This window comes from Octopus bimaculoides, chromosome 24, assembly GCF_046866305.1.
Source record: "Octopus bimaculoides isolate indiv1 chromosome 24, ASM4686630v1, whole genome shotgun sequence".
Classification (NCBI taxonomy): domain Eukaryota; kingdom Metazoa; phylum Mollusca; class Cephalopoda; order Octopoda; family Octopodidae; genus Octopus; species Octopus bimaculoides.
The window spans coordinates 21504230-21532153 of record NC_142951.1 but is presented as its reverse complement, the minus strand read 5'-3'; the positions used below and the strand labels follow the sequence as shown (position 1 = coordinate 21532153).

Sequence of the window (27924 nt, the reverse complement as noted above, 5' to 3'; positions counted from 1 at the left end):
TCTATGAAAAACCTTGCCCAAGCCCACATCTTGGAGAGTAAAATTTCAGATGCAGACACGTGATCAGCTCTGGTCACTAGAGACCTTGGATTATCTCAAGACATTTAATAAAAGATAAGCTTTGTTTCCTATATATCAAGGTATGAATTTCATTTAAGCAGGGAAATGTCAGATGCACATTACTGACAGTCTTCAAGAAAAGTGAAACATGTCTCTCATTCTCATGAATGACTGCAGCAACAATGTTCATCTAGCTCCAGTATATATATGTATATATATAATCATCATCATCATCGTTTAACATCTGCTTTCCATGCTAGCATGGGTTGGACAATTTCACTGAGGACTGGCGACCCAGATGGCTACACCAGGCTCCAATCTGATTTGGCAGAGTTTCTACAGCTGGATGCCCTTCCTAATGCCAACCACTCCGAGAGTGTAGTGGGTGCTTTTACGTGCCACCTGCACAGGAGCTAGTCCAGCGGCACTGGCAATGATCTCGCTCGAATGTTTTTTCACATGCCACCGGCACAAGTGCCAGTAAGGTGACCACATATATATATTGTGTTTTTAACACAAGTCTAGGAAGAGATGATTCTATCTCAGACAATTTCACAGCTTTATAGCTTCTAATTGTACACATACATTTAGTACGATACACAGGTGACAATTTTAGTTTAATGTTTGCATTAAATTAAAATTGCCATCTGTTTCATTTACTTACACCAAGTATTTCCTATATCCTGGCAAATTTCTACAATACCAGTGAATGTTTAATCACAGTTTCCAATATATTCAAAGCATGAATTTCATTTAAGCTAGTGATTATTAGGTGCATAACATTGACGATCCTCAACAAAGGTGAAATGCCACTGTTGTTCCTGTGAGTCTTGCATTGATAGTGTTCATCTCACTCTGATGTCTAGTGTGCTTTTAATACATTAAGTCTATGAAAAGATTTTTATCTCTGATAATTCCACTACATTATGCCTTTTAGCAGTGTATATACATTTAATCTGATACACAGATAGCAATAAACACAATTTTTGTAAGGTGTTATTTTAGTCTTCATTGTTTGATGTAAAAAGTTGAATTATTTTTGCTTATATTTTTACTGTATATTGTTTTGACCATTATATGAAACCATATTTTCTCTGACTCCCTTTAATTTAATTAATTATTGACAGGTTGGAAAGTTGATGAGAAATACCTAAAGATATTTCAGAAATGTTGGGTCTCCTTGGAAAAATTAAATCTTATCAGGTGATGTTGTGTTTTTAATTATACAGAGTAACTCACAGAGAGCAAAGCATGATGTTCTGCCCAAAGTTTATTGTATTCTGGGAGTAATGACCAGCCATAGCTTGAAAACCAGAAAAATGGTGATGGTTGTGGCTAGAATGCATTTGATAATAGGTCTCCTTGGTCAAAGTTGAGTTGAGGTTAAACAAAAGTGACCATCTACCACTAGAGCCAGTAGTTATGGAAGGATTTGAAGGAGATTTAGTTGCTATATCTATTACATTGACCAACAATAAAGTAGTACTCACTTTGACTAGAATGTGTGTGTGTGTGTTCATTCATTTTATGTTCATTTTTCCATGATGCTCTAGGAAGACTTATTCATTGATAATAGACTTTATTTACAGCTTTATTATATTTCAAGCATCTCATCAAGTGACTCCTGATGGATCAGAGGCTTTCTCATTCTTCATATTCTTAATTACTTTATCTACCATACTGCTATTAACTAGAATGGTTGGTTCTTCTGTTGGGTCACATCGAGAAAACTTTCTCCCATGCATTCTCCACATTTATAAGCCTTTAACTGTAGCACTTCCATCCCTTTTTCTTTTCAGAAACACTAAGTGCAAGTGTATCCTTCTCCATCCATTCATCCATACACCTACAACATCTTGATTCTCTCTGATAAACTATCTTGCAACCCAAAACATTTCATGCTGCTGATCCTTATACTGTAGAACATTGGCAAACTGGCGACAAAAAATGGTGCCTTTACATCAATATGAAGCAGTGTAAGGAATGGCTTAGCCCCGGTAAACAAGCGACACCATGCATGAAACAAGATCTTCATCCACATAAAACGATGTTGTGCATATGGTGGGACTAGGAAGGGATTATCCATTACGAATTGCTTGAACGGAAGCAAACGGTCAACACGGAACTCTATATTCAACAGATGAAACGACTCAACATGGTTATTCAAGAGAAAAGACCTAATCGTCAGCATGGAGTTCTTCTGCTGCACGACAACGCCCGCCCTCATATTGCCAATATGACCAAGGAAGCCATTCAAACGCATGGCTGAGAAGTGCTACCACACCCGCCGTACTATCCTGATTTAGCACCAACGGATTTCTACCTCTTTTGATCTCTTTCAAATGCTATGCGCGGAGTTTCATTCAATACTGATGCAGAATTGAGAGCTTGGTTGGATCAATCTTTCAAGTGGAAATCGGGTGATTTCTACCAACGAGGTATTGAAAATCTTGTTGAACAATGGGAAGAAGTTGTAAACAACAAGGGTGAATACATTATTGATTAATTAGTTGTTATTTTTTATTAAACCTTTTAAAAAATTTTAATTAAAAAAAACGGCGGGAACTTAGTTGTCAACCTAATATATATGAAATACCAAATGATTTCACTTCTCTATTCCCGTAATTCAATAAGCTGTCTATTGTTTTTTTTCATATATCACCATTTATCATATTTTTGCATGGGTATGTCTGCATTAACATTATTGTTATTTATATTAATTTATGACAATAGTTACTTTTATAACTGTATATATTTTCATATTATGTATTAATTTTAATGGTACACTGTATTTTTCCTGTTTGATTATTTAATGTTTTCATTATATTTTCAATATGATATGTACCTTCTTCCTTGATGATACTCTGGCTTATAATAATTAACCAAATTGATTTAGTTAAATTAAATTTGATTGATTTTATACTATAAGCAATGAACTGAAACAACTGTAAGTCTTGTCAATGTATTAATAAATTCTTATTAATCTTATCTCCATCTCCTCTCTTGGTTTTTATGATAGTAATATATATGTGTATCCCTATATTATAAGGTATTCAACCAGTCTAATCTTGGATATTTCTATCCCTCTGAGGTTTATGTATCCTCACTTGTACTTAAATATATATATGTATATATATATATATATATATATATATATATATATATATATATATAGGAAAATGAAAAATAATAATAAGGCAGAATGCTAAACTGGAAGCATATTTTAATAAAGATTTCTAACCGGCTTTCATTGCATGGCAAATTTTCAAGAAGAGGGAGTATTAAAATGTTTTTTTTACAAAAAAGTAAAAAATGAAAAAAATATTATATAAAAAAAATATTATATAAAAAAAATAATATATAAAAAAATAAATATACCAATACATTATATTGTCTTTGAGCTTTTAAAGTATTGGTATATTTATTTTTTTATATATTATTCTTTTTATATATTATTTTTTTCATTTTTTACTTTTTTGTAAAAAACATTTTCATTCTCCCTCTTCTTGAAAATTTGCCATGCAATGAAAGCCGGTTAGAAATCTTTATTAAAATATGCTTTCAGTTTAGCATTCTGCCTTATTATTATTTTTCATTTTCCTATTATTTCTCCACGTGTGGTTAACACAACCCCACTATTTACTGACTTATATATATATATATATATATATATATATATATATATATATATATATATATATATATATACAACGGGCTTCTTTCAGTTTCTGCCTACCAAACCCACTCACAAGGCTTTAGGCAGCCTGAGGCTAAAGTAGAAGATACCTGCCCAACGTGACATGCAGCAGGACTGAACCCAGAACCATGTGGTTGGGAAGCAAGGTTCTTACCACACAGCCACACCTCCGCCTTTACATACATACATATACATACATACACATACACACACACACACACACACATTATTATTACTATTGTTGTTGTTGTTGTTGTTATTTAAAACAGTTTTGATGTAACTCCTGCTAAATGTGTTGAGTGCCCTTTTCTTTCATTTGTCCACCCACTCATGTATATATATGAGGGGAAGTCAAAAATTATCTGCATTTTCACCATAACATATCTTTGTTATTGTCACACAGCCTCCTACGCATGCATATTTATAGTTGGTACTATTGTGTTCATGTGATCGCAGTTTGAGCCTGATCACACCATATTTATTTCTGGCTTTACAGTGTAAGCATGGCCACACCACTAGCAACATGCACTAAAGAACAAGGAGCAGTTATCTAATTTCTCTAGTCGCAAGGTGTGTCAAGTACTGAAATTCATTGGAGGCTTTTAGCACAATATGGGGACAGTGCACTACTGCATAGAAATATGTATGAGTGGATCAAGAAGTTTAAAAGTGGCTGGACAAGTGTGATGTACGAAGAGGGAGCAGGACACCCATCAACCTCCACCAATGACGAGAAGATTCAACAAGCTCAAGAGACAGTGATAGTGATGTGATCAGGCTCAAACTTCAATCATGTGACCACAATAATGCCAACTATAAACACACATGCGCAGAAGGCAATATGACAATAATAAAGATATGTTATGGCAAAAGTGCAAATAATTTTCAACTTCACCTCATATATGTGTGTGTGTATGTACATATATACATATATATATATACATATATATATATAAGTATGTATATATGTATTGTTGAGAACAATTTAGGTCTTATTAGACACAAGATGTGATCTATTTCTAGCACATTGAATGTCCACGTTAGTGGTCAACGTCATATATAAAAATGTACTTTAATCCCCTGAGATTGCAGATACTGTTTCTGAATCTCTTTGATTCTTTAAATGTGCTAGCTTCCTGGTAATTAATCAATATTAATTAATATATGATTTTTTGCCATATTTTTTAATAATATATATATATATATGTATATGTATATGTATATATTCAACTTGACAGTCTTTGGGACACAGGTCTTGATCAAGATTCCATACAGACTTTGGCGTCCTTTCTTCCCAAATGTTCTAACCTCAAGTAAGTTTTTGTTTCTATTAATATTTTAATTGTATCTTTCTGTTGCATTTGGAGGATTTCAACCCAAGTTAGAATAATTTATACATTTTAATTATTTAACATGTTGTTTGTATAACATTTTGTTCCTGCATTGTTTCATATTTGTTTTCTTACAAATTGCATTGCATCATTAAGTAAGATACCTAATGTAGCTTTCTACTTAACCATAAGACTAGCCACAGTGTAGTACAGTTCACTGTACTGTATTTATAACCAACACACTGACAATCAACTGTTGAGTTCAGCTAGTAATAAAGAGGTAACACAGTGTGGTACAGTTCACTGTACTTTGTCCATGACCAACACAATTATGGTCAAGTGTTCAATGCACTTAGTTGTATATAGGTAACACAGTGTGGGGTAGCTTATTGTACAGGGTGTCCACAAAGTCTGGGTATATGGAGTAAATAAAATCATAACATAAACAATTAAATATGAGAAATAATAATTTCTTAAAGCATGTGTTAATCCCCATGTGAGTACATGGAGTAAATAAAATCATAACATATACAATTAAATATAAGAAATAATAATTTCTTAAAGCATGTGTTAATCCCCATGTGGGTACATGGAGTAAATACAATCATAACATAAACAATTAAATATGAGAAATAATAATTTCTTAAAGCATGTGTTAATCCCCATGTGAGTACATGGAGTAAATAAAATCATAACATATACAATTAAATATAAGAAATAATAATTTCTTAAAGTATGTGTTAATCCCCATGTGGGTACATGGAGTAAATAAAATCATAACATAAACAATTAAATATGAGAAATAATAATTTCTTAAAGCATGTGTTAATCCCCATGTGAGTACATGGAGTAAATAAAATCATAACATATACAATTAAATATAAGAAATAATAATTTCTTAAAGTATGTGTTAATCCCCATGTGAGTACATGGAGTAAATAAAATCATAACATATACAATTAAATATAAGAAATAATAATTTCTTAAAGTATGTGTTAATCCCCATGTGGGTACATGGAGTAAATACAATCATAACATAAACAATTAAATATGAGAAATAATAATTTCTTAAAGCATGTGTTAATCCCCATGTGAGTACATGGAGTAAATAAAATCATAACATAAACAATTAAATATAAGAAATAATAATTTCTTAAAGTATGTGTTAATCCCATGTACCCAGACTTTGTGGACACCCTATATATTGTCCAAAACCAAGGCACTTAACTATCAACAGTCCGCTTGACTGTATATATTGTGCTTTAGTTCTTGCTGCTGTTCATGACTTGTGTGGTTTGGTGGTTAGGGATATTCAGCTCATAATCTTACGGTTATGAGTTCAATTTCTGGTGACATATTGTGTCCTTGAGCAAGACACTTTATTTCACATTATTCCAGTCCCCTCAGCTGGCAAGAATAAGTTGTGCCTGTAATTCAATTCAAAGGGCCATCCTTGTCACTGTTAATTTTAAGAATGAAGTAACTGTTAATTTTTAGAATGATATTGTACAGTTGGTGTGAGAGGTCAGATCTGACCAGTTGGAACATAAAACAGGTAGAATAGTTTGACCAGTTTAAATGGTAAAGGATTAATTGCTGCACCACCCAAGCACATACAACCACTGTATATCTTGATGTTAATTAAATTTAATAATCACTCTACTTACTTTTCTTCCCCACCTCACCTCCCCTTCCTCTTCCAACCTTTCTTATACCATGAGAAATTAATTGCATGAAATATTTCTTATTGGTTTGCGAAACCCAGGAAACTCTACATTGATGCCAACTACATCAAATATTCTGATTATGGAATTCTGCTGCAGAAAAACTGCAAGTGAGACCATTTTTGTTCTTTTCTTTTTTGTTTTTTTGCTTTTGATACTGCTTTTCATCATAACCCCTTCTCTCTTATTATCTGTTTATATCTACTCTTTTGTTTGTCTCTCTCTCTCTCTCTCTCTCTCTCCCTCTTTCCCCTCTCTCTCCTTCTCCCCTCTTTCTCTTACATGGTCCCGGGTTCAGTCCCACTGCGTGGCATCTTGGGCAAGTGTCTTCTACTATAGCCTCGGACCGACCAAAGCCTTGTGAGTGGATTTGGTAGACGGAAACTGAAAGAAGCCTGTCGTATATATGTATATATATATATGTATATGTGTATGTGTTTGTATGTCTGTGTTTGTCCCCCCAACATCGCTTGACAACTGATGCTGGTGTGTTTATGTCCCCGTAACTTAGCGGTTCGACAAAAGAGACCGATAGAATAAGTACTAGGCTTCCAAAGAATAAGTCCTGGGGTCGATTTGCTCGACTAAAGGTGGTGCTCCAGCATGGCCACAGTCAAAAGACTGAAACAAGTAAAAGAGTAAAAGACTGAAGATGCTGAATCAGCACCTATATTGCTAGAAATAAGAGTCAAAACCCTTAAAGCTGCATAAGCATACATTCATTTTATATCTATATTTATATTGCATGTAGCTGCTTATATTAACTTTTAGTGTGTCTGTGTATATATATATGTGTGTGTGTGTATATGCGTGTGTACGTATATGTATATATATATATATATATATATATATATATGTATATATATGTGTGTGTGTATATGCGTGTGTACGTATATGTGTATATATATATATATATATATATATATATATATATATATATATATATGTGTGTGTGTGTGTGTGTGTGTGTATATAGCCCAACTAATTAGGGAGCGAATCAATTTAGATGAGATGCAGTTTGGGTTCGTGCCAGGTAAAAGCACTACTGATGCCTTATTTCTAGTGAGACAGTTGCAGGAGAAATACCTAGCTAAGGATAAACCTCTGTACCTGGCTTTCGTTGACATGGAGAAAGCCTTTGACAGGGTCCCCCGATACCTTATCTGGTGGTCAATGAGGAAACTTGAGATAGAAGAATGGTTAGTGAGAGCTGTGCGAGCCATGTACAGAGATGCTGCCAGTAAGGTGAGGGTTGGAAATGAGTACAGCAATGAATTCCGGGTAGAGGTAGGGGTCCACCAAGGTTCCGTCCTCAGCCCCCTCTTATTTACCATAGTCCTCCAGGCAATCACAGAGGAGTTCAAGACAGGTTGACCCTGGGAGCTCCTCTATGCTGATGACCTTGCCCTAATTGCGCAGTCACTATCAGAACTAGAGGAGAAGTTTCAGGTGTGGAAGCAAGGTCTAGAATTGAAGGGCCTTAGAGTCAACCTAGCTAAAACCAAAATCCTAATAAGTAGGAAGGTAGATAAAACACAAACCCCTTCAGGTAGATGGCCCTGCTCAGTATGTAGAAAAGGAGTAGGTAGTAACTCTATAAGATGTACCCGGTGCAAGCTATGGACACATAAGAGGTGCAGCAACATCAAAGGCAGGTTAACTAGCAAGTTAGTTTTTGTTTGTGGCAGATGTTCAGGTGCAATAAAGACTGCAAACAAACAGGAAACAACTTCTATCTCATTCCAGGGTGAAAAACTAGAGGTAGTCGATAGCTTCCGCTATCTGGGTGACCAAGTTAGTAGTGGGGGTAGGTGCGCTGAAAGTGTAGCTGCTAGAATAAGAATAGCCTGGGCAAAGTTTAGAGAGCTCTCACTCAGAGTAAAAGGCAGACTGTATGACGCATGCGTACGAACAACCATGCTACATGGCAGTGAAACATGGGCTGTAACTGCTGAGGACATACGTAAGCTCGCAAGGAATGAAGCCAGTATGCTCCGTTGGATGTGTAATGTCAATGTGAATACCCGTCAGAGTGTAAGTATCTTGAGAGAAAAGCTGAACATTAGAAGCATCAGTTGTGGCGTGCAAGAGAGACGATTGCGCTGGTATGGACATGTGGTGAGAATGGAGGAGGATAGCTGCGTGAAAAAGTGCCACACCCTAACAGTTGAGGGAACCCGTGGAAGAGGTAGGCCCAGGAAGACCTGGGCTGAGGTGGTGAGGCAAGACCTTCGTACATTGGGCCTCACCGAGGCGATGACTACGGACCGAGACCTTTGGAAATGTGCTGTGCGTGAGAAGACCCGGCAAGCCAAGTAAGATCATTGCCAGTGCCCCTGGACTGGTTCTTGTGCGGGTGGCACATGAGATGCACCATTTTGAGCGTGGCCGTTGCCAGTACCGCCTGACTAGCTCCTGTAGGATTTTCGAGCGAGATCGTTGCCAGTGCCCCTGGACTGGCTTGTGCGGGTGGCACATAAAAGACACCATTTCGAGCGTGGCCATTTTCGTGCGGGTGACACGTAAAAGCACCCACTACACTCTCTGAGTGGTTGGCGTTAGGAAGGGCATCCAGCTGTAGAAACTCTGCCAAATCAGACTGGAGCCTGGTGTTGCCATCCGGTTTCACCAGTCCTCAATCAAATCGTCCAACCCATGCTAGCATGGAAAGCGGACGTTAAACGATGATGATGATGATGATGATGCACACACACTATTTTATATACGCTATTTTGCCCTCCATGTTTGTTTTCATTCAGTTTCCTTGTATGTCTCCACTGTCCTGTTTGTGTTCCCAACTTCGATTCTCCATAGATCCCAAATTTGTCTTTCACTCTGAATGCCCTGTGAAGATGAAGAATTTTATTCTCGCATTTATGTATAGACTGCATTCTGGTATTTTGATCAGAAACAGCTGTTAGATTTGTTATGTCTTGCATTGTATCAATAAATATGCTTTAAAATGTGGTCCTATTGATGCACTGGTTAATCTATGTTTTTCTCCATTTTCTAATTATTTGCATCGGTTCCTGATAAACTTTTGTTTATCTTGTTGTTACCTGCGCCTGATGATATGGTGTCCTTAAACATACATATATATGTATACGTATATATATATATTATATATATGTGTGTGTGTGTGTGCATATATATATATATATATATATATATATATATATATATATATATATATGTATGTATGTATATATATATATATATATGTATATATATATATATATATATATATATGCACACACACACACATATATATATATGTATATATATATATATGTATGTATATATGTATATGTGTGTATGTATATATATATATATATGTATATATATATGTATATGTGTTTATACATATGTATAAATGTATATGTATTTATACACACACACACACACACACACACACACACACACACACACACACACACACACACACACACACACATATATATATATATATATATATATATATATATATATATATATACCATTCTACAGAGATTCTTCCACATTTTTTCCCCAGCATTCAGTTCCTATCTCTGAGACACTGCAAAATAACAGACCAATCTCTCTACAATATCACCCAGGCCATCAGTGATTCCGAACCATGTAAACTCATCTCACTCAATCTTACAGGAAACTTTATAACAGATCGTGGAGCTAAATACCTTGCACATGTAAGTACACCCCTTTTAGCAGGTTTCCTTTGTTTTCTGAAGGATTTCTTTTAACTGATTCATTTACACTTCTGCCCCTGCCTCTTTGACATCCTCTCATCTCTCATTCACTCTCTTCCCACTCCCCCACTCCTATTCAATATAACATTAGGTCTCTCCTTATTTAATTCGCTTACTACCATCCTTATCACTCTTCTATTTTCCCTCCCCTCTCTCCTATCATGATGCTTTTGTAATCAGGGGTTGCATCAACTCTGTTCACATGCAATACCTCCCAACATCAACCCCTTTCAGTCCTGCCAGCCATCACTCACTCTCCCTATCAGCTAACATTTATCTGTCATCATTGCCCCTCTACCTCTACTCCTGTCATTACCATTTTCTATTGCTGTCCTCAGCATTGTCTCTCATTACTCATTCTTATATTGCCTTTTCACCTCAATTACTGTTTTTCCCATCATACTCTTATTTTTTCATTCTCTCACCCTAGTGACAGCTACCCCCAGGGTAGCTATCACAGTATTCTGTGTTCTAACACAATATCTACCTCTAAGTGGTGATAAATATTACCTTCTGGTATTAATACTACTGTTGCTTTAATTATTATACACACACACACACACACACACACACATATACTAGCTTAAAAGCTGCCCTATCAGGTGGTTTTTAAGCTAGCTCCTTTGGAGGGCTCTTCATTAGGCCTTGGGCCCAACAATGACGCTTCGTGCATTGAGTACATATTAAATTTTATTAAATTTAAGCAATGAACAATTTTCATCAAAACAATGATATGATTTATCGACTTGGAACTTATTGCAAGGCTGCATGACAAACGTTTTTTTGTCTTCCCATTCAGGGGTCAGTACAATTCTATTCTATCTAACCTCTTTCTCTTTCTGTTGATTATTTCCAACCATCACCGCCACCAGTACCACCACCATCGCCACCACAACTGCCATACATACACCATTCAGACTTCTGATGCCACCACTATCAATATCTTTGACTTTGCCGCCTTCCTCTCCACCACCATCACCACTCTCTTTCACATCGCTTACTGTCACCATCATCCCTGACCGCCTTGGCTACCACCACCACCACCACCACCACCATCACCATCACCTCCGCCTCTATCACAACTACAACTCATACTATTACTATCACCCCATTACCATCACAACCATCAATCTACTACCACACTCACTATCTCTATGCCTACTATTACTCTCACCCCAGCATGAGGAATAGTAGGAGTGTCATTGAATAGTGAGAAGGGGAGTCAAAGTGTGACACACTGACACACAAAAATTCATTTTGGCATTTATCTTTATAGATGTGTATACATTATATATACATATATACATACACACACACACACACATATATATATATATGTATATATTATACTTTCAGGTGCTGCGGAAGAATCGAAGTTTATTGAACCTTGGATTAGCCAACAACCAAATCGGAGATGAAGGAGCCAAGGCTTTTGCCGGTGTAATGTTCTTTTTTTCTTTTAGCATCATATCAACTACTCCTTAAGTATTCTTTTTTACCAAAGCATGGCTGTGGTTAACTGTTTCGTGACTTTATGTCAATGAGATTTATCTTTCTGGTATTTTTATAACATATTCTATGTATTTGTGGTAAGGTATGTTACACAAACAAACAGAACAAAATCTGTATCACATCTAACTCAGAAAATATTGCAGTAACTCCAGAATGAAAAACTCCCTGATCTACATGTAACCACAAACTAGTCAACCACAGACCGTACATCAGACAACCAGTGTAAGATACAATGGAAGAGGCAGAAATAAATGTAAACTTCATGACTCAAACTGTTTCATCAGATACACTATTAAAACACTTTCTCAGTGGTTGGTCATAGAAAATCGTTTGTTGTCAGCAATACAATTTTGCACAAAATTCCACAAAAAAAATTAGAAGAATAACTGTGGGATCTTCACCAATAGCAAAATGCAAACGAAAAATCAATACCTAGATACAGCACATCATCATCATTATTGTTTTAATATTCACTTTTTCTTTACTCACATATGGGTCAGACGGGATTTGTTGAGGTAGGCTTTCTATGGCTGGATGCTCTTCCTGTTGCCAACCCTCACCTGTTTCCAAGCAAAATAATATTTCCCAGCAACCAGACATGTTTATGCAGAAGATTGGAAAAGAAGGACACTAGTTGCATAGTGGTGACACTCGTTTACAACTATCATATGATGTTGAGGCAAGGAGATAGTGATGCACACATACACATACATGTACAGACATAGCATATATATATATATATATATGTATGTATATATATGAGGTAGTACCCAGTTCTGTCTGGGAACTAGCTCACCAACAGATGGCAGCACACCATTGTGTGCACAGTGAGAGCTAGCAGTGACCTTCATGAGGCAGTGTACTGAGTGACATCACTGTGATTTCTTCACAAGTTGTGAAATTTGTTTTTGTTATGTGTATGCTGTACTCTGTGATTTTGTCATGGACAGGAACAAAGAACCATCATGAAATTTTGCGGAGTAAGTGGCAAAGTAGGAGAGATGGGAGAGACAGAAGCAGAGGAAGTATAGTTGAAGTGAGAGGCAAAGCAGAAAAGAAGAGGAAGTAAGAGGGTGTGTGTGAGAGAGAGGTGGAGATTGATAGTTCTGAGAGGTGAGAGAAATATAACGCCTTAAACGCAGGACAGTTAGAGGCAAGGAGACATAGAGGAGGGAGAAGGGGAGGAGGGGAAAAAAGAGAGATTTAGAGAGATAGATTGAGTGAAGGAAGGGTTCAGGCCTTGTGCCTTTAATAGAAAGGATTATCAGGAACCTTGCAATACAAATACATAAACCTAAAATTATTGTTATTATTATTGTTGTTGCTGTTGTTGTAGTTAGCTGGCGGAATTGTTAGCATGTTGGATGAAATGCTTAGTGGTATTTCACCCATCGTTCTGAGTTCAAATTCTGCCGAGGTCGACTTTACCTTTCATCCTCTCAGGGTCGATAAGTTAAGTACCAGTGGCTATCCCCCTCCCCTCAAATTTCAGGCCTTGTGCCGATAGTGGAAAGGATTATTATTGTTGTTGTTGTTATTTACAACAGGTTCTGTCAAAATTTACACTGAATGATGATGAAATTTTTGAGAGGAGAAAACTCATAATGGAAAAACAAATTGATGATATGAAAAATCCAGTCATATGTGTATGTATATGTATTGTATATATGTATATCTCTTCTATTTTTTAATTATTATAAATCTTCCACAGAAGAGGGAACTGTTTTCCAACAAAGATACAAGACTCCATCTTTGGGATGTAGTTAACACAGACAAATTCATATTTGAAACTTGAGAAAAGTCTTGCATATTTTTACTGTTCCACTCACAGATTGCACTTGTAATAGATGAATCAACTGGTCAGTTTCTCTTTCTGAAAAAAAATAGTTTATCCAAATTCTCCTTTAAGTATTTACTAACAAAACCTAGAACTCCAATTATTATTGGTATGAATATGAATTCATAGTCTGGATACAGAAGCTGGAGTTTCGAAGCAGTTGTCCATAGATATCCTCTTTCTCTTTGATTTTCAAAGAGATATTTATATCTACAGGGCAGCTGACCTCTATGATGGTACATACCTTTACCCCTTTGTCCCAAACAACAATATCCAGTCTGTTGTGTTTACATTTAACAGAAGTTTTGATGGGAATATTCCATGAGTAATCCTTGAGTTGGTGTTTATGAACGTATGCTATAACAGAGGGATTTTCTAAGTTTATTTCAGGACAGTCGTTTTTGCAGATGGCATTGTTAATTGTTTTAGCGACAACATCATGCTGCATTGGGAGGTAGTACCGTGACGGCATTTTAGGATGGCTGCTAATCACATGCGTGATGTCTTCCACAGAAACATGACATAGCCTACACATGCGATTTATGTATGTGCGTGTGTATGTGCACGTGTGTGTGGGTGTGTGTGTGTATGTGTTTGTGTGTGTATTTGTGTTGACACTTTACTTTGGTAATGCCTAATTTCTGTTTACTCATACCTGGTATGTATATATATGTAAATATATGTATGTAGGTGTATGGAGTGGACAGTTGAAAAGTTTGCTTCACAACCACAAGGTAAAGGTAACAGGTTCACTCCCAGCATGTGGCATCTTGGGTTAGTGTAGTTGTAAGGTATAATAAATAAAGGTTGCTCTTACCTTGAGATGCAATCAGCAACAGTAAATCCAACGTTGGATCACAGGAACCAGCAAAACTTAACAGTTGTTCCCTCATGTGCCCTCTACGGGAGCTTCAGGCCAGAAAGAACTACTCCTATAATTTTTTGTTTTCACAATTTAATGCTTTTGCTACAAAATTTGTATATTACATGGGCTGAGCTACAGCTTGTGTTTTTGTAATTTTATGTTCTCTCTACAAAATATGTATTGTTACATGAACTGAACTTCAGTCTGTTTTTCCTAATGCTTGTTCCTGCATTTTATATGACTATTCATTAAAACTTATTGAAATTTCTGTTGTTGAATGTTTTGTCATCGTAATGTTGTCATCATGCACCAAATGCCAGCTTCCAAATCCTGTTTTCTGATTGGATAAAAATTATCAAAATTTAAACCTTTGTAACATTTTTCTAAAATTTTTCTGGAACATCAAATTCAACATCAAATAGCAACATCAAATTCAGTATGCAAAATTACATCAATATTATCAAATTTAAAAATTTTCATTTAATTTTAAAGTTTGAAAAAGTGAAGCCAAACAGAAAAGATCTGGATATTATACAGATTAGCAGAAAAACAACCTGTAAGGTGATAATACTAGTCTCTCTATAATGTAGCAAGATAAAACACCTGAAAAAGTGACATTTTTATTGAATCAGTTTAGAGTTAAATTAGTTTAAATTTTAAGTGAAATGTACTCACTTTGAAATCTCCAGTCTCCATTTGAAGTAAATTTTCTCACTTTGAAGTGACGTTACCCATTTAGAGTTACAACAAAAGTAAAAGAACAGAAAACATCTCAAAATCTTTTCTTTTATTTCATGAATCTTAAATTTTGTTTTTTTTTTCTTTTTATTTATTTTTTTGAATTTCAATAACTCCACAATAATTCTAATGAATGTGACAACAATGACAACACCAGTTACCCCCAGAGATACTGTTACCCCCAGGCCGCAAAAGTGAAATGCGTGATGGATCTACAGTTTCTCTACGAACAACCGCATCTGACAAGAAGGAGAAGAGAGAAAGAGGGAAAGGGAGAAAAGTAAGTGGAAGAAGTGGAGGGGGAGGTAGTTTCCCCTCCCTTCTCAGTTTCTCTATTTTTTTTTTTTCTTTGGCTTCAGAATTTAATTTTCTCCTTTATTTTTCTTGTCTTCCTAAAACACAAATTATTTAATCAGAGAAAAATGAGGGAGTTTTTGCATAAAAGTTTATAATGCACTGTTAATGTTCAATATATTTACTCTTTATATTTTATATTTTTCATTACTTATTTCAGTCATTGCCCCACGGCCATTCTGATGCACCGCCTTCAAGGATTAAGTTAGAAAAATTGAGCTCAGTGCTTATTTTATAAAACTGCTACTATCGAGTCTGTTTTGATGAGCTGCTAAGTTACAGGGACATAAACAAACCACATCAGTTGCCAGGCAATGGGGCTGTGGGGTCGCAAACACAAGCATAAAGATATACATATATACACACACATTCATCAATACACATATGAGTTTGTTTGTGTGTGTGTGTATATATGTTATGTTATGTATCTTATATTTTTTTATTCTTTTCATTGTATACCACTCATAACTGCCAAATCACATAAATTTAAATATAGCTATGATGTCCCATTGGATGCTTATTTATTTTTATGTATACACATGTGTGTACATGAATATGTATGCACATATGTGTGGGTATATGCACGTATGTGTATATGTATATTTGTGTATATGTTTGTATATATATATATATATATATATATATATGTGTGTGTGTGTGTGTGTGTGTGTGTGTGTGTATATATATATATATATATATATATATATATATATGTATGTGTGTATGTGCCTCTGTGTATGTGTGTGTATATATAAATATAATATAATTTACTCCTTATGATAAATGTCTTACATGGTATGTATTTCACTATATTACTTACCTTCATATAGAGACAATGTTTCTTAAACGTTTTTCACTTATATTTCAAATATCCGTTAGCCACATCACTTTTAGTTCTCACACAATTAGACTCAACACTACCTAAGCATGATATTATATTTCATCTTTCATAATCATATTATGAATATCTAAATGAGTTACGTGACACGGACTCCATATAGTCTTCTGTAACAACATAATATTCTTCTGATACTTTCTTTCTGATGTATTCTTCTTTTTGCACTGAGGAGAATGGTAATGTCATTAAATTAATTTAATTATAATTATAATTAATTTGTTTCTATGTTTCTTACATGTTGGTGTTACCATTCAAAACAATCATATGCATGGATTAAAATTTTATAAACCTTTTACTTCTTTTCTTTTCCATCTTTAATTGTTTGTTGAGTCTATATAGGACACGTGTTCTATAAATGCTCAAAACACATCTTATACTTGTAACATTTTCACATTTTCTAAAAAAAAAAACACTGACAATAGTAAGCTACCAATTTAATCTGAAGAATCTTTATTAGAAATCTAACTTTGGACCCCACAAAGTAAAAGGATGAAATTGAAGTCAACCTTTCTCACATATATACTCTTTTACTTGTTTCAGTCATTTGACTGTGGCCATGCTGGAGCACCGCCTTTAGTCGAGCAAATCGACCCCAGGACTTATTCTTTGTAAGCCTAGTACTTATTCTATTGGTCTCTTTTGCTGAACTGCTAAGTTACGGGGACGTAAACACACCAGCATCGGTTGTCAAGCGATGTTGGGGGGACAAACACAGACACACAAACATATACACACACACATATATACATACATATATATGTGTGTGTATATATATATATATATATATATATATATATATATATATATATATACATATATATATGGGCTTCTTTCAGTTTCTGTCTACCAAATCGACTCACAAGGCTTTGGTCGGCCCGAGGCTATAGTAGAAGACACTTGCCCAAGGTGCCACGCAGTGGGACTGAACCTGGAACCATGTGGCTGGTAAGCAAGCTACTTACCACACAGCCACTCCTGCACCTGTGATATATATATATATATATATATATATATATATGAAGTATATATCTCTAATTGTGGAGGGAACATGTGGAAGGAGTAGACCCAGGAAGATGTGGGATGAAGTGGTGAGGAAGGATCTTCAGACATTGGGTCTTACAGAGAGGATTACAGGGGACCAAAACTCCTGGCAATTTGCTGTGCTTGAGAAGACACATCAAGCTAAATAAAATTGTGGTTGACCTTGTGTACAGGTATGTCTCCTGCATCCCTGTTCACCTGAGCATTCCTAATTTTGTGAGCTCATGGGTGCTGGTGCCATGTAAAAAGCATCCGTACCAGTGTCACATAAAGGCACTCAGTATACTGTGTAAAGTGATTGGTGTTAGGAAGGGCATCCAGCCATAGAAACCATGCCACAACAGACAATTGGAGTCTGGTCAGCTCTTCAGCTGACCAAGTCCTGTCAAACCATCCAATCCAACCCATGGCTGCATGGAAAACAGATATTAAATGGTGTTGATGATAATTGTTCCGGTCAGCTGAAAGCAGTTTTGGCACAAACTTGGTAGATATGCGTCTCATACCCAAATCTTCAGTGATAATGGATTAAACTGAACCATAACTAACCTGCACATCCTCTGATAACTCATGGAGGGTGATTCGACAAGTTCCCCTCACAGCTGCATGCACATTTGTGATGCTTTTCTCAGTTCTGCTGGTTGCAGTTCTCTCAGAACATTCATCAATATCAACATTTTTTTGGCCATCTTGGAAACATCTGAAACACTCATACACTTGTGTGTGACTCATACACTTCTCTCCATACACTTTCTGCAACTTTGCATAGGCCTCTGAGCAGGTATCATCATGACAGCTTTCTCTGTCATGATCAATGCAACGGTCACACGCTACACACCTTCCTTCCAAGCACTGCTTTAAACAGTAGAAGTGAGCTAGAGTGTTAAAATTTAGTATGCATGCACAGCAGAGATCAAGGTCAGTTTTTGCCAAGTGGTTTCATTCTGTGTCCTTTAGCTTCGTTATTATGACAACAATCCAGATACTTATTGATCAGACCTCCTACAAACATACACACGTGCACGTTCACACACACACACACACACACACACACACATACACAGACTCGCACACGCACACGTGTACATATACACACATGTGTATATATGTGTGTATATATATATATATATATATATATATATGGCATATGAAAATACATGAGCACCATATTTATGTTTTTGTCATTGTAGGAAATAAAGTCTGGAAAGGACTTCTCAGTCAAAGATGACGAAAAGGGTTTGAAGGTAAAGAAGGATAAAGAAGACAAGGGTAACAGTGCTGGTACCACTCCTGTTAGTGCTGTCATAAACCAACCTCCTACTAGTTCCAGTACACCATTTGCCACAAGTCAAAGTTCTGCAAACCTATCATCATTCGGAAAAAAGTGTAAATGGATTTGATTTTTCTTTTTGTTTCACCTTGTTGGTTTTTACTTACTCTTATAAACATTTTTATTAATTTCTATCAATGGACTGAGGTGATACTGGATCACTGTCATCCAAGGGGTTTTAGTTGATCAGGCATTTCTCTTTTCTCTTTTACTTGTTTCAGTCATTTGACTGCGGCCATGCTGGAGCACCGCCTTTAGTCGAGCAAATCGACCCCAGGACTTATTCTTTGGAAGCCTAGTACTTATTCTATCGGTCTCTTTTTGCCGAACCGCTAAGTTACGGGGACGTAAACACACCAGCATTGGTTGTCAAGCAATGGTGGAGGGACAAACACAGACACACATACATATATATACATACATATACACATATATACGACGGGCTTCTTTCAGTTTCCGTCTACCAAATCCACTCACAAGGCTTTGGTCGGCCCGAGGCTATAGTAGAAGACATTTGCCCAAGGTGCCACGCAGTGGGACTGAACCCGGAACCATGTGGTTGGTAAGCTACTTACCACACAGCTACTCCTGCGCATGTATATATGCTTCTAGAAGTTTGCTTTGCAACAATAAATTTCTGAGTTTGATCCTGATACACAGTACATTAGGCAAATTTCTTTAACTCGACCTTGATGAATACTTTTTGAGTTAATTTGGTTGATAGAAACTGTGTGGAACACTATTAAGCATGTGTGTGTTTGTGGTGGTGCCGTGTAAAATTTCCTGTGCAGTGTTACATAAAAATACCCATGCCGTGCTGTGTTAAACTGCCCATGTGGTGCCACATAAAAGCACCCATGTGGTACCACATAAGAGTGTTCATATGGTATCATGTAAAAGCACCCAGCACACTCTGTAAAGTGGTTGGTGTTAGGAAGGGCATCCAGCCGTAGAAACCTTGCCAACTCAGACTGAAGTCTGGTGCATTCCCACAGCCATGCCAGCATAGACAATGGACATTAAATGATGATGATAGAGAGAGAGAGAAAGAGAGGGCAGTTGTGATATTTCATTCCATAACTGCCATCTCTGAAGAGTGCAGGGTTACATAATTGAACTGTTATCTAACACTCTGTTGAACCTCTAGTGCAAAACCAGTAGGTAAGACCGGCTGTAATGGATGTATAATACTGTACACTTTGATTTATATATATATATATATATATATATATACACACACACACACATATATATATATATATATATATATATATATATACAGTTTTAGGGAAAATAACCAAGTTTCAAGAACTCATCGATGAAAATCCACTATCACATATAGAAAAAATTAATAATTAAAAGCACAATAAATGAGTATAATATAAAGTAAAGTAAATATCATAAGATAAATATAATTTAAAAAAAAAAATAATAATAAAAATAATGTAAATATCATAAGATAAATATTAAAAAAAAAAAATTTTTTTTTAATATTTTTTTTTTTTAATTATATTTATCTTATGATATTTACTTTACTTTATATTATACTCATTTATTGTGCTTTTAATTATTAATTTTTTCTATATGTGATAGTGGATTTTCATCGATGAGTTCTTGAAACTTGGTTATTTTCCCTAAAACTATATATTTTATATATATTTTATCTATAAAGCTCAATTTAATTTTAATTTTTTATAAATTGATTTTAATTGAGTTTTTACCTGTAATTTTGGATTTTGTCCCTAATATTATTATATATATATATATATATATATATATATTTATATATATATATATATATATATATATATATATATATATATATATATATATATATATATATATATATATATATACATATATATATATCATCATCATCATCATCATCATCGTTTAACGTCCGCTTTCCATGCTAGCATGGGTTGGACGATTTGACTGAGGACTGGTGAAACCGGATGGCTACACCAGGCTCCAATCTAATTTGGCAGAGTTTCTACAGCTGGATGCCCTTCCTAACGCCAACCACTCAGAGAGTGTAGTGGGTGCTTTTACGTGTCACCCGCACGAAAACGGCCACGCTCGAAATGGTGTCTTTTATGTGCCACCCGCACAAGAGCCAGTCCAGGGGCACTGGCAACGATCTCGCTCGAAAACCCTACAAGGCCAGTCAGGCGGTACTGGCAACGGCCACGCTCAGGATGGTACATCTTATGTGCCACCCGCACAAGAGCCAGTCCAGGGGCACTGGCAATGATCTCACTTGGCTTGCCGGGTCTTCTCACGCACAGCACATTTCCAAAGGTCTCGGTCAGTAGTCATCGCCTCGGTGAGGCCCAATGTTCAAAGGTCTTGCCTCACCACCTCAGCCCAGATCTTCCTGGGCCTATCTCTTCCACGGGTTCCCTCAACTGTTAGGGAGTGGCACTTTTTCACGCAGCTATCCTCATTCATTCTCACCACATGTCCAAACCAGCGCAATCGTCTCTCTTGCACACCACTACTGATGCTTCACAAACAATATATGAGTATATGCATATATATGTACATGTATGTATATATATTCATCCACATGTACATATAGATACATAACTGGGTACATGACGTGGCAAAAGAACAAGGACAAAAATGGTAAACAAGGTGCAACAAACAAGCAGGCCACATAGAAACATCCCCTTCATCAGCTGCCACCATTAAAACTCCGGCGTTTCGAAGAATTAAGGCAGTACGCATCGTTAAAATGGTTCTTCCCACGGTGAGGCCCAATGTACGAAGGTCTTGCCTCACCACCTCAGCCCAGGTCTTCCTGGGCCTACCTCTTCCACGGGTTCCCTCAACTGTTAGGGTGTGGCACTTTTTCACGCAGCTATCCTCATCCATTCTCACCACATGTCCATACCAGCGCAATCGTCTCTCTTGCACACCACAACTGATGCTTCTAATGTTCAGCTTTTCTCTCAAGATACTTACACTCTGACGGGTATTCACATTGACATTACACATCCAACGGAGCATACTGGCTTCATTCCTTGCGAGCTTACGTATGTCCTCAGCAGTTACAGCCCATGTTTCACTGCCATGTAGCATGGCTGTTCGTACGCATGCGTCATACAGTCTGCCTTTTACTCTGAGTGAGAGTCCCTTTGTCGCCAGCAGGGGTAAGAGCTCTCTAAACTTTGCCCAGGCTATTCTTATTCTAGCAGCTACACTTTCAGCGCACCCACCCCCACTACTAACTTGGTCGCCTAGATAGCGGAAGCTATCGACTACCTCTAGTTTTTCACCCTGGAATGAGATAGAAGTTGTTTCCTGTTTGTTTACAGTCTTTATTGCACCTGAACATCTGCCACAAACAAAAACTAACTTGCTAGTTAACCTGCCTTTAATGTTGCTGCACCTCTTATGTGTCCATAGCTTGCACCGGGTACATCTTATAGAGTTACTACCTACTCCTTTTCTACATACTGAGCAGGGCCATCTACCTGAAGGGGTTTGTGTTTTATCTACCTTCCTACTTATTAGGATTTTGGTTTTAGCTAGGTTGACTCTAAGGCCCTTCAATTCTAGACCTTGCTTCCACACCTGAAACTTCTCCTCTAGTTCTGATAGTGACTCCGCAATTAGGGCAAGGTCATCAGCATAGAGGAGCTCCCAGGGGCAACCTGTCTTGAACTCCTCTGTGATTGCCTGGAGGACTATGATAAATAAGAGGGGGCTGAGGACAGAACCTTGGTGGACCCCTACCTCTACCCGGAATTCATTGCTGTACTCATTTCCAACCCTCACCTTACTGGCAGCATCTCTGTACATGGCTCGCACAGCTCTCACTAACCATTCTTCTATCCCAAGTTTCCTCATTGACCACCCTGTCAAAGGCTTTCTCCATGTCAACGAAAGCCAGGTACAGAGGTTTATCCTTAGCTAGGTATTTCTCCTGCAACTGTCTCACTAGAAATAAGGCATCAGTAGTGCTTTTACCTGGCACGAACCCAAACTGCATCTCATCTAAATTGATTCGCTCCCTAATTAGTTGGGCTATGACCCTCTCTGTAACTTTCATAACTTTCATAGCCAACACTGCCAGATATTTTGAGCATCTCTGCAGTGATTCCTGATGGGCCGGGGGCTTTCCCGGTCTTCATACTCTTAATTGTTTTATCTACCCTGGTACTATCAACTCGGATAGCTGGTCCCTCTATTGGGTCGACATACGGCAGGCTCTCTTTCTCCCATTCATTCTCTTTATTAAGCAATCTATCGTAGTGGCATCTCCAGACCTCTTTCTTTGCATCCTCATTTAGTGCAAGCGTACCATCATCCATGCGAACACATTTCTCTCCTACAACATCACTATTCTCTCTCCTACACTGTCTTGCAACACGAAATACCTCGAGTCTTTGGTCCTCACAGCGCAGAACATTGGCAAATCTTTCCTTATCTGCTTCCCCTCTGGCTAAATAAACCTGTCGCCTAGCCTCCCTTCTGGCACATTGGTACAATTCCCTGCTACCACCGTTCTTCCAGTCCTGTTTCTTTTGTCTAATAGCCCTGTCTACCTCCTTGTTCCACCACCACGTTACTCTGGGTCGGGAGGGGACCTTACACCACCCACAAATCTGGTCGGTGGCTTTCAACAGGTTGTCCCGCAGAAATCTCCAATTGTCTTCCACGTTATATATATATATATATATATATATATATATATAACAGAGTCATTTGTGAGGGATTATCAATCCAAGCAAAATACTTTGTAAACTCTCTGTTAGCACACCAGGCGAACAATATTGTTTAGATTAGTAAAGAACTTGGCAGGGTCCAAGGTTATAGTTCATCACAATTCTATATTGTAAATCTGTGATTTTTACACACAGTGATATACAAGACAATGTATAAATAATGATTACTACATATTGTTGTATTTTGTCAAAATGGCTGATCGTTAGCAAGGAAAGACACACAAATAAGAAAGAAGAAAGCAAAGAACCACTGATGAGGTCACAGAAGTATGATGAAAGAACTCTGGCCGAAATACGATTAATGTAAAAATAAAGCTGAAGCAAATTAACACCAAATATATAGTGCATGTGTTTTTATTGGCTAAAATACAACAATATCTGTTTCAACACACGATTTCACATCAAGAATCTTGCAAAATGAATATATAAATGATTACTACATGTTTTCCCTTTATTGGAATAAATTTGCCATGCGGCTGTTTCCAGTAGTCATTATAGGTACATTACTGATAGGTTTACTCAATTGGTCTATTGATCAGTTGAGAAAAATTGAACGACCTAAAAACTTAATGCTACTTTCGTTGAGCCATTTCTGGTTATAACAAAGAAGAACACTGAAAAAATGGTACAGGTAGCAGGGGGGAAGGAAAAGAAATGGAGAAGAGATAAAGTGGAAAGGGGAAGACAATGCCTTGGATGGGAAGGACTAAGGTGTCCTTTCTTCAATTCCAGCCATCCTGTCCCCCTTCTTCTATCAAATGCCTCCCTTCTTCAATCAAATGCCTCCCCTCCTCTATTCTTTCTTTTCTCTTCTTTTCTTTCCTTCTCTTCACCTTTTACAAAATAAGGCACTTTTCCACATGGTTTCCTTCTTTTACATGTCACCAACATAAGTGCCTTTTATGTATCACTGGCATGAGTGTCTTTTACATGTCACTAGCACAGATACCTTCTACATGTCCCTGGCACAGGTGCCTTTTACCTGTCACCAGCACAGATGCCTTTTACAAAATAAGGTAATTTCCCACATGGTTTCCTTCTACCAAATTCTTCTCACAAAGTATTGTCAAGGCTACAGTCAAAGACACTTGCTCATGTGAGGGCAAACCCAGGGCAAGGTGGTTGTAAAATGGACTTCTTATGCCTGCTCTTGCTCTATTAAATCTAATTCACTTTATTTTTAAGATTGTTGTTTTTGTTATTATTGATCTTGTTGTTGTTCTTGTTGTTTAACCCCAGGCCATTCTTGAACCAGCAGTTGTATGGCATATCATATAGGTTTCCCAGATATACCATTCCTGCATGTACCAGTGTACTCTCTGACATGCACTGGTGTATATGAAATGGGGTTTGGTGTGGCAGTTAGGGATTTACAATCTTTTGGTGAGGAGAATTAAGAAATAACTGAAACAGAAACTACACAGCATCCTGATCGAAACACTAAACAATTTCATCAATCCACCAACCAGGACTGATAGTTTTTTTGTTTTTTTTTATCAATCCCCAAAGGATGAAGGCTATGTTGGTTCCCAATTGGAGATGAACCTACTCTTTTTCTCTTTTATTTGTTTCAGTCATTTGACTGTGGTCATGCTGGAGCACCGCCTTTAGTCAAACAAATTGACCCCAGGATTTATTTTTCGTAACCCTAGTATTCATTCTGTAGGTCTCTTTTGATGAGCTACTAAGTTACAGGGATGTAAACACACCAACATTAGTTGTCACGCGATGGTGGAGGGACAAACAGACACACAAGCACACATATACACACACATATATATATGACAAGCTTCTTTCGGTTTCCGTTTCCCAAATCTACTCCCAAGGCTTTGGTCAGCCCAAGGCTATAGTAGAAGACACTTACCCAAGGTGCCACAGTAGAACTGAACCCGGAACCATGTGGTTGGGAAGGAAGCTTCTTACCATACAGCCACTGCTGCACCTATAGATTGCAGAGTTGCAATAAATACCTTGGGGCATTCTATCTAATGTTCTAATGACTTTCAATTCACTCCCACCTAGATGTCTTACATAAAGTTAGTATTAAAGAATAGATGTCTTGTTTTGTTTTCTATCAGTTAGTAAGGAGAAAGACCATTGCCGTGACTTTTTTAGAGTCTCCAAAGCTAGTGTGAGAGTGTGAGGGAAGAAGATATCTGTAGAGACTGGGCTTTGATGTTTTCTGGAGAGTGGAGTTCACTAAAAGTACCCAAGGGCAAGTGGTTGGTGTTAAACCAGGTGACAGAGTAGGTCTATCATCCAAGTAGGTCAGAGTAGGATTTAAACTCTAAATACAAATCACAAGGCATCCTATCCAAGGCTTAATGATTTTGCCAGTCCACCACTCTAGACTGATATTTTATCTTATTGATCCCTGAAACATAAAAGACACAGCTGATTTTGGAAGGATTTGAAATCAGAAATTTGAATGTTGGGAACCAGAATAAATTTTTCAAGTTATTTTGTCCAGTGCTCTGATGATTCTGCCAATTGTTATAGATATAACAGGCTGATGTAGAAGTGATAGATAATCAATCGTATATGACAGAGATCCCATTGATTTCTCCAGTTAGAACATTTCTACTATAACCTAGGTGCCATGCAGTTAGACTGAACCTAAGATCACATGGTTGCAAAGCAAACTACTTAACCACTGAGCCATGCCTATTCACTTGTGACACTATTCTGTTCTAATACTTTCAACTTTGTTTTGTTTTTCTTTCCATATTATTTTCATCAGTATCAAAAGAACATTCTGGAAAAAGCACGAGATGTAAGTAATTTTTTTTAATGTGTACAATATTAAGGTAAGATACTTATGCCTAGATAACATTACTTCCAGTATTGCAAAAGTTCACTCATCTTGTTGTTAGATGACGTATGAGGGTTTGACAGTTTCTTACCGAACAACCACACAGATGATTTCTTTATAGGGATCAAATGTTTATATAGACAATCACCAGACATCTCCACAACTTAACACCATCCAACCTATACAAACCGTCCAATGGACGAGGGGCGTTTGCTAGTATATATATATATATATATATATATATATATAGAGGAGAGAGAGAGAGAGAGAGAGAGAGAAGGGGAGAAAGAAAGTGAGACAGAGACACACTGACAAATTTTGTGTGTGTATATGTATGTACAAATTAAAACTACATGTCACCCAGAATTGAAGATAACTTGGTGACCTGTACCATACTTTCATTAATTGTTTTAGATGCCTGTGTGGGCTCAAGCAAATGCTGACACTCTTGACTCCTCAACTCATGATCCAGCAGAACATCTAAGATATAACAACTGGAGAATGAGTAGGCCATACCAGCACTGAGCTGGTACTTTGCTTATCAACTCTAAAAAATGAGGGGCAAAGCGGACTTTGGTAGGAGTTGAACTCAGAGTGCAGAGAGCTGGCTTGAATATCGCAACATATTTTGACACTCAGACAAGTTTATATATTTCTTTATTGCCCACAAGGGGCTAAACATAGAGGAGACAAACAAGGACAGGCAAAGGGATTAAGTCGATTACATCGACAGCAATGCATAACTGGAACTTAATTTATCGACCCTGAAAGGATGAAAGGCAAAGTTGACCTCGGCGGAATTTGAACTCAGAGCGTAACGGCAGACGAAATACCGTTAAGCATTTCGCCCGGCGTGCTAACGTTTCTGCCATCTCATTGCCAAGTCTGCCGATCAACCTGTCTGTGTGTGTGAGTGCGTGTGTGCATGCATATGTGTGTGTACTAGTGTGAATACTTTATGAAAGAGAGGCCACTATCTGAAAGAGAGGTCACTATCTGAAAGAGAGGTAAGCCATTAGGCAAGTATGACCCTTCAATAGATATTTATCAATAAAACTGTGTACCATATTCTAAGTAGTGTTGATATAAAACAATGACTTTACTATTGTAATGTGACAAAAAAACTATATATTTGCAGCTCCAACAGCACAAGTATCAATAACCAAAACTTCTACAGAAATGGAGGTAGTCTAAATTTTGAAATTTCATTGAAAAGTATATTTTAGCGACCGAGAGGTAATATTTA

The 27924-nt window shown here is 37.0% G+C and overlaps 1 protein-coding gene across 1 annotated transcript in view; it reads left to right on the top strand.

Annotated features, from left to right (window-relative positions):
• LOC106875168 (leucine-rich repeat-containing protein 71) overlaps positions 1-27924 on the top strand; it is a 52773-nt gene that overhangs the window by 13069 nt on the left and 11780 nt on the right. The window contains exons 5-14 of the mRNA XM_014923198.3: positions 1188-1263; positions 4996-5070; positions 6854-6922; positions 10345-10498; positions 11915-11998; positions 13618-13716; positions 15668-15790; positions 18994-19189; positions 26607-26639; positions 27817-27863. Of these exons, the coding sequence (XP_014778684.2) occupies positions 1188-1263; positions 4996-5070; positions 6854-6922; positions 10345-10498; positions 11915-11998; positions 13618-13716; positions 15668-15790; positions 18994-19189; positions 26607-26639; positions 27817-27863 (956 nt within the window). The remainder of the gene's footprint in view (positions 1-1187; positions 1264-4995; positions 5071-6853; positions 6923-10344; positions 10499-11914; positions 11999-13617; positions 13717-15667; positions 15791-18993; positions 19190-26606; positions 26640-27816; positions 27864-27924) is intronic.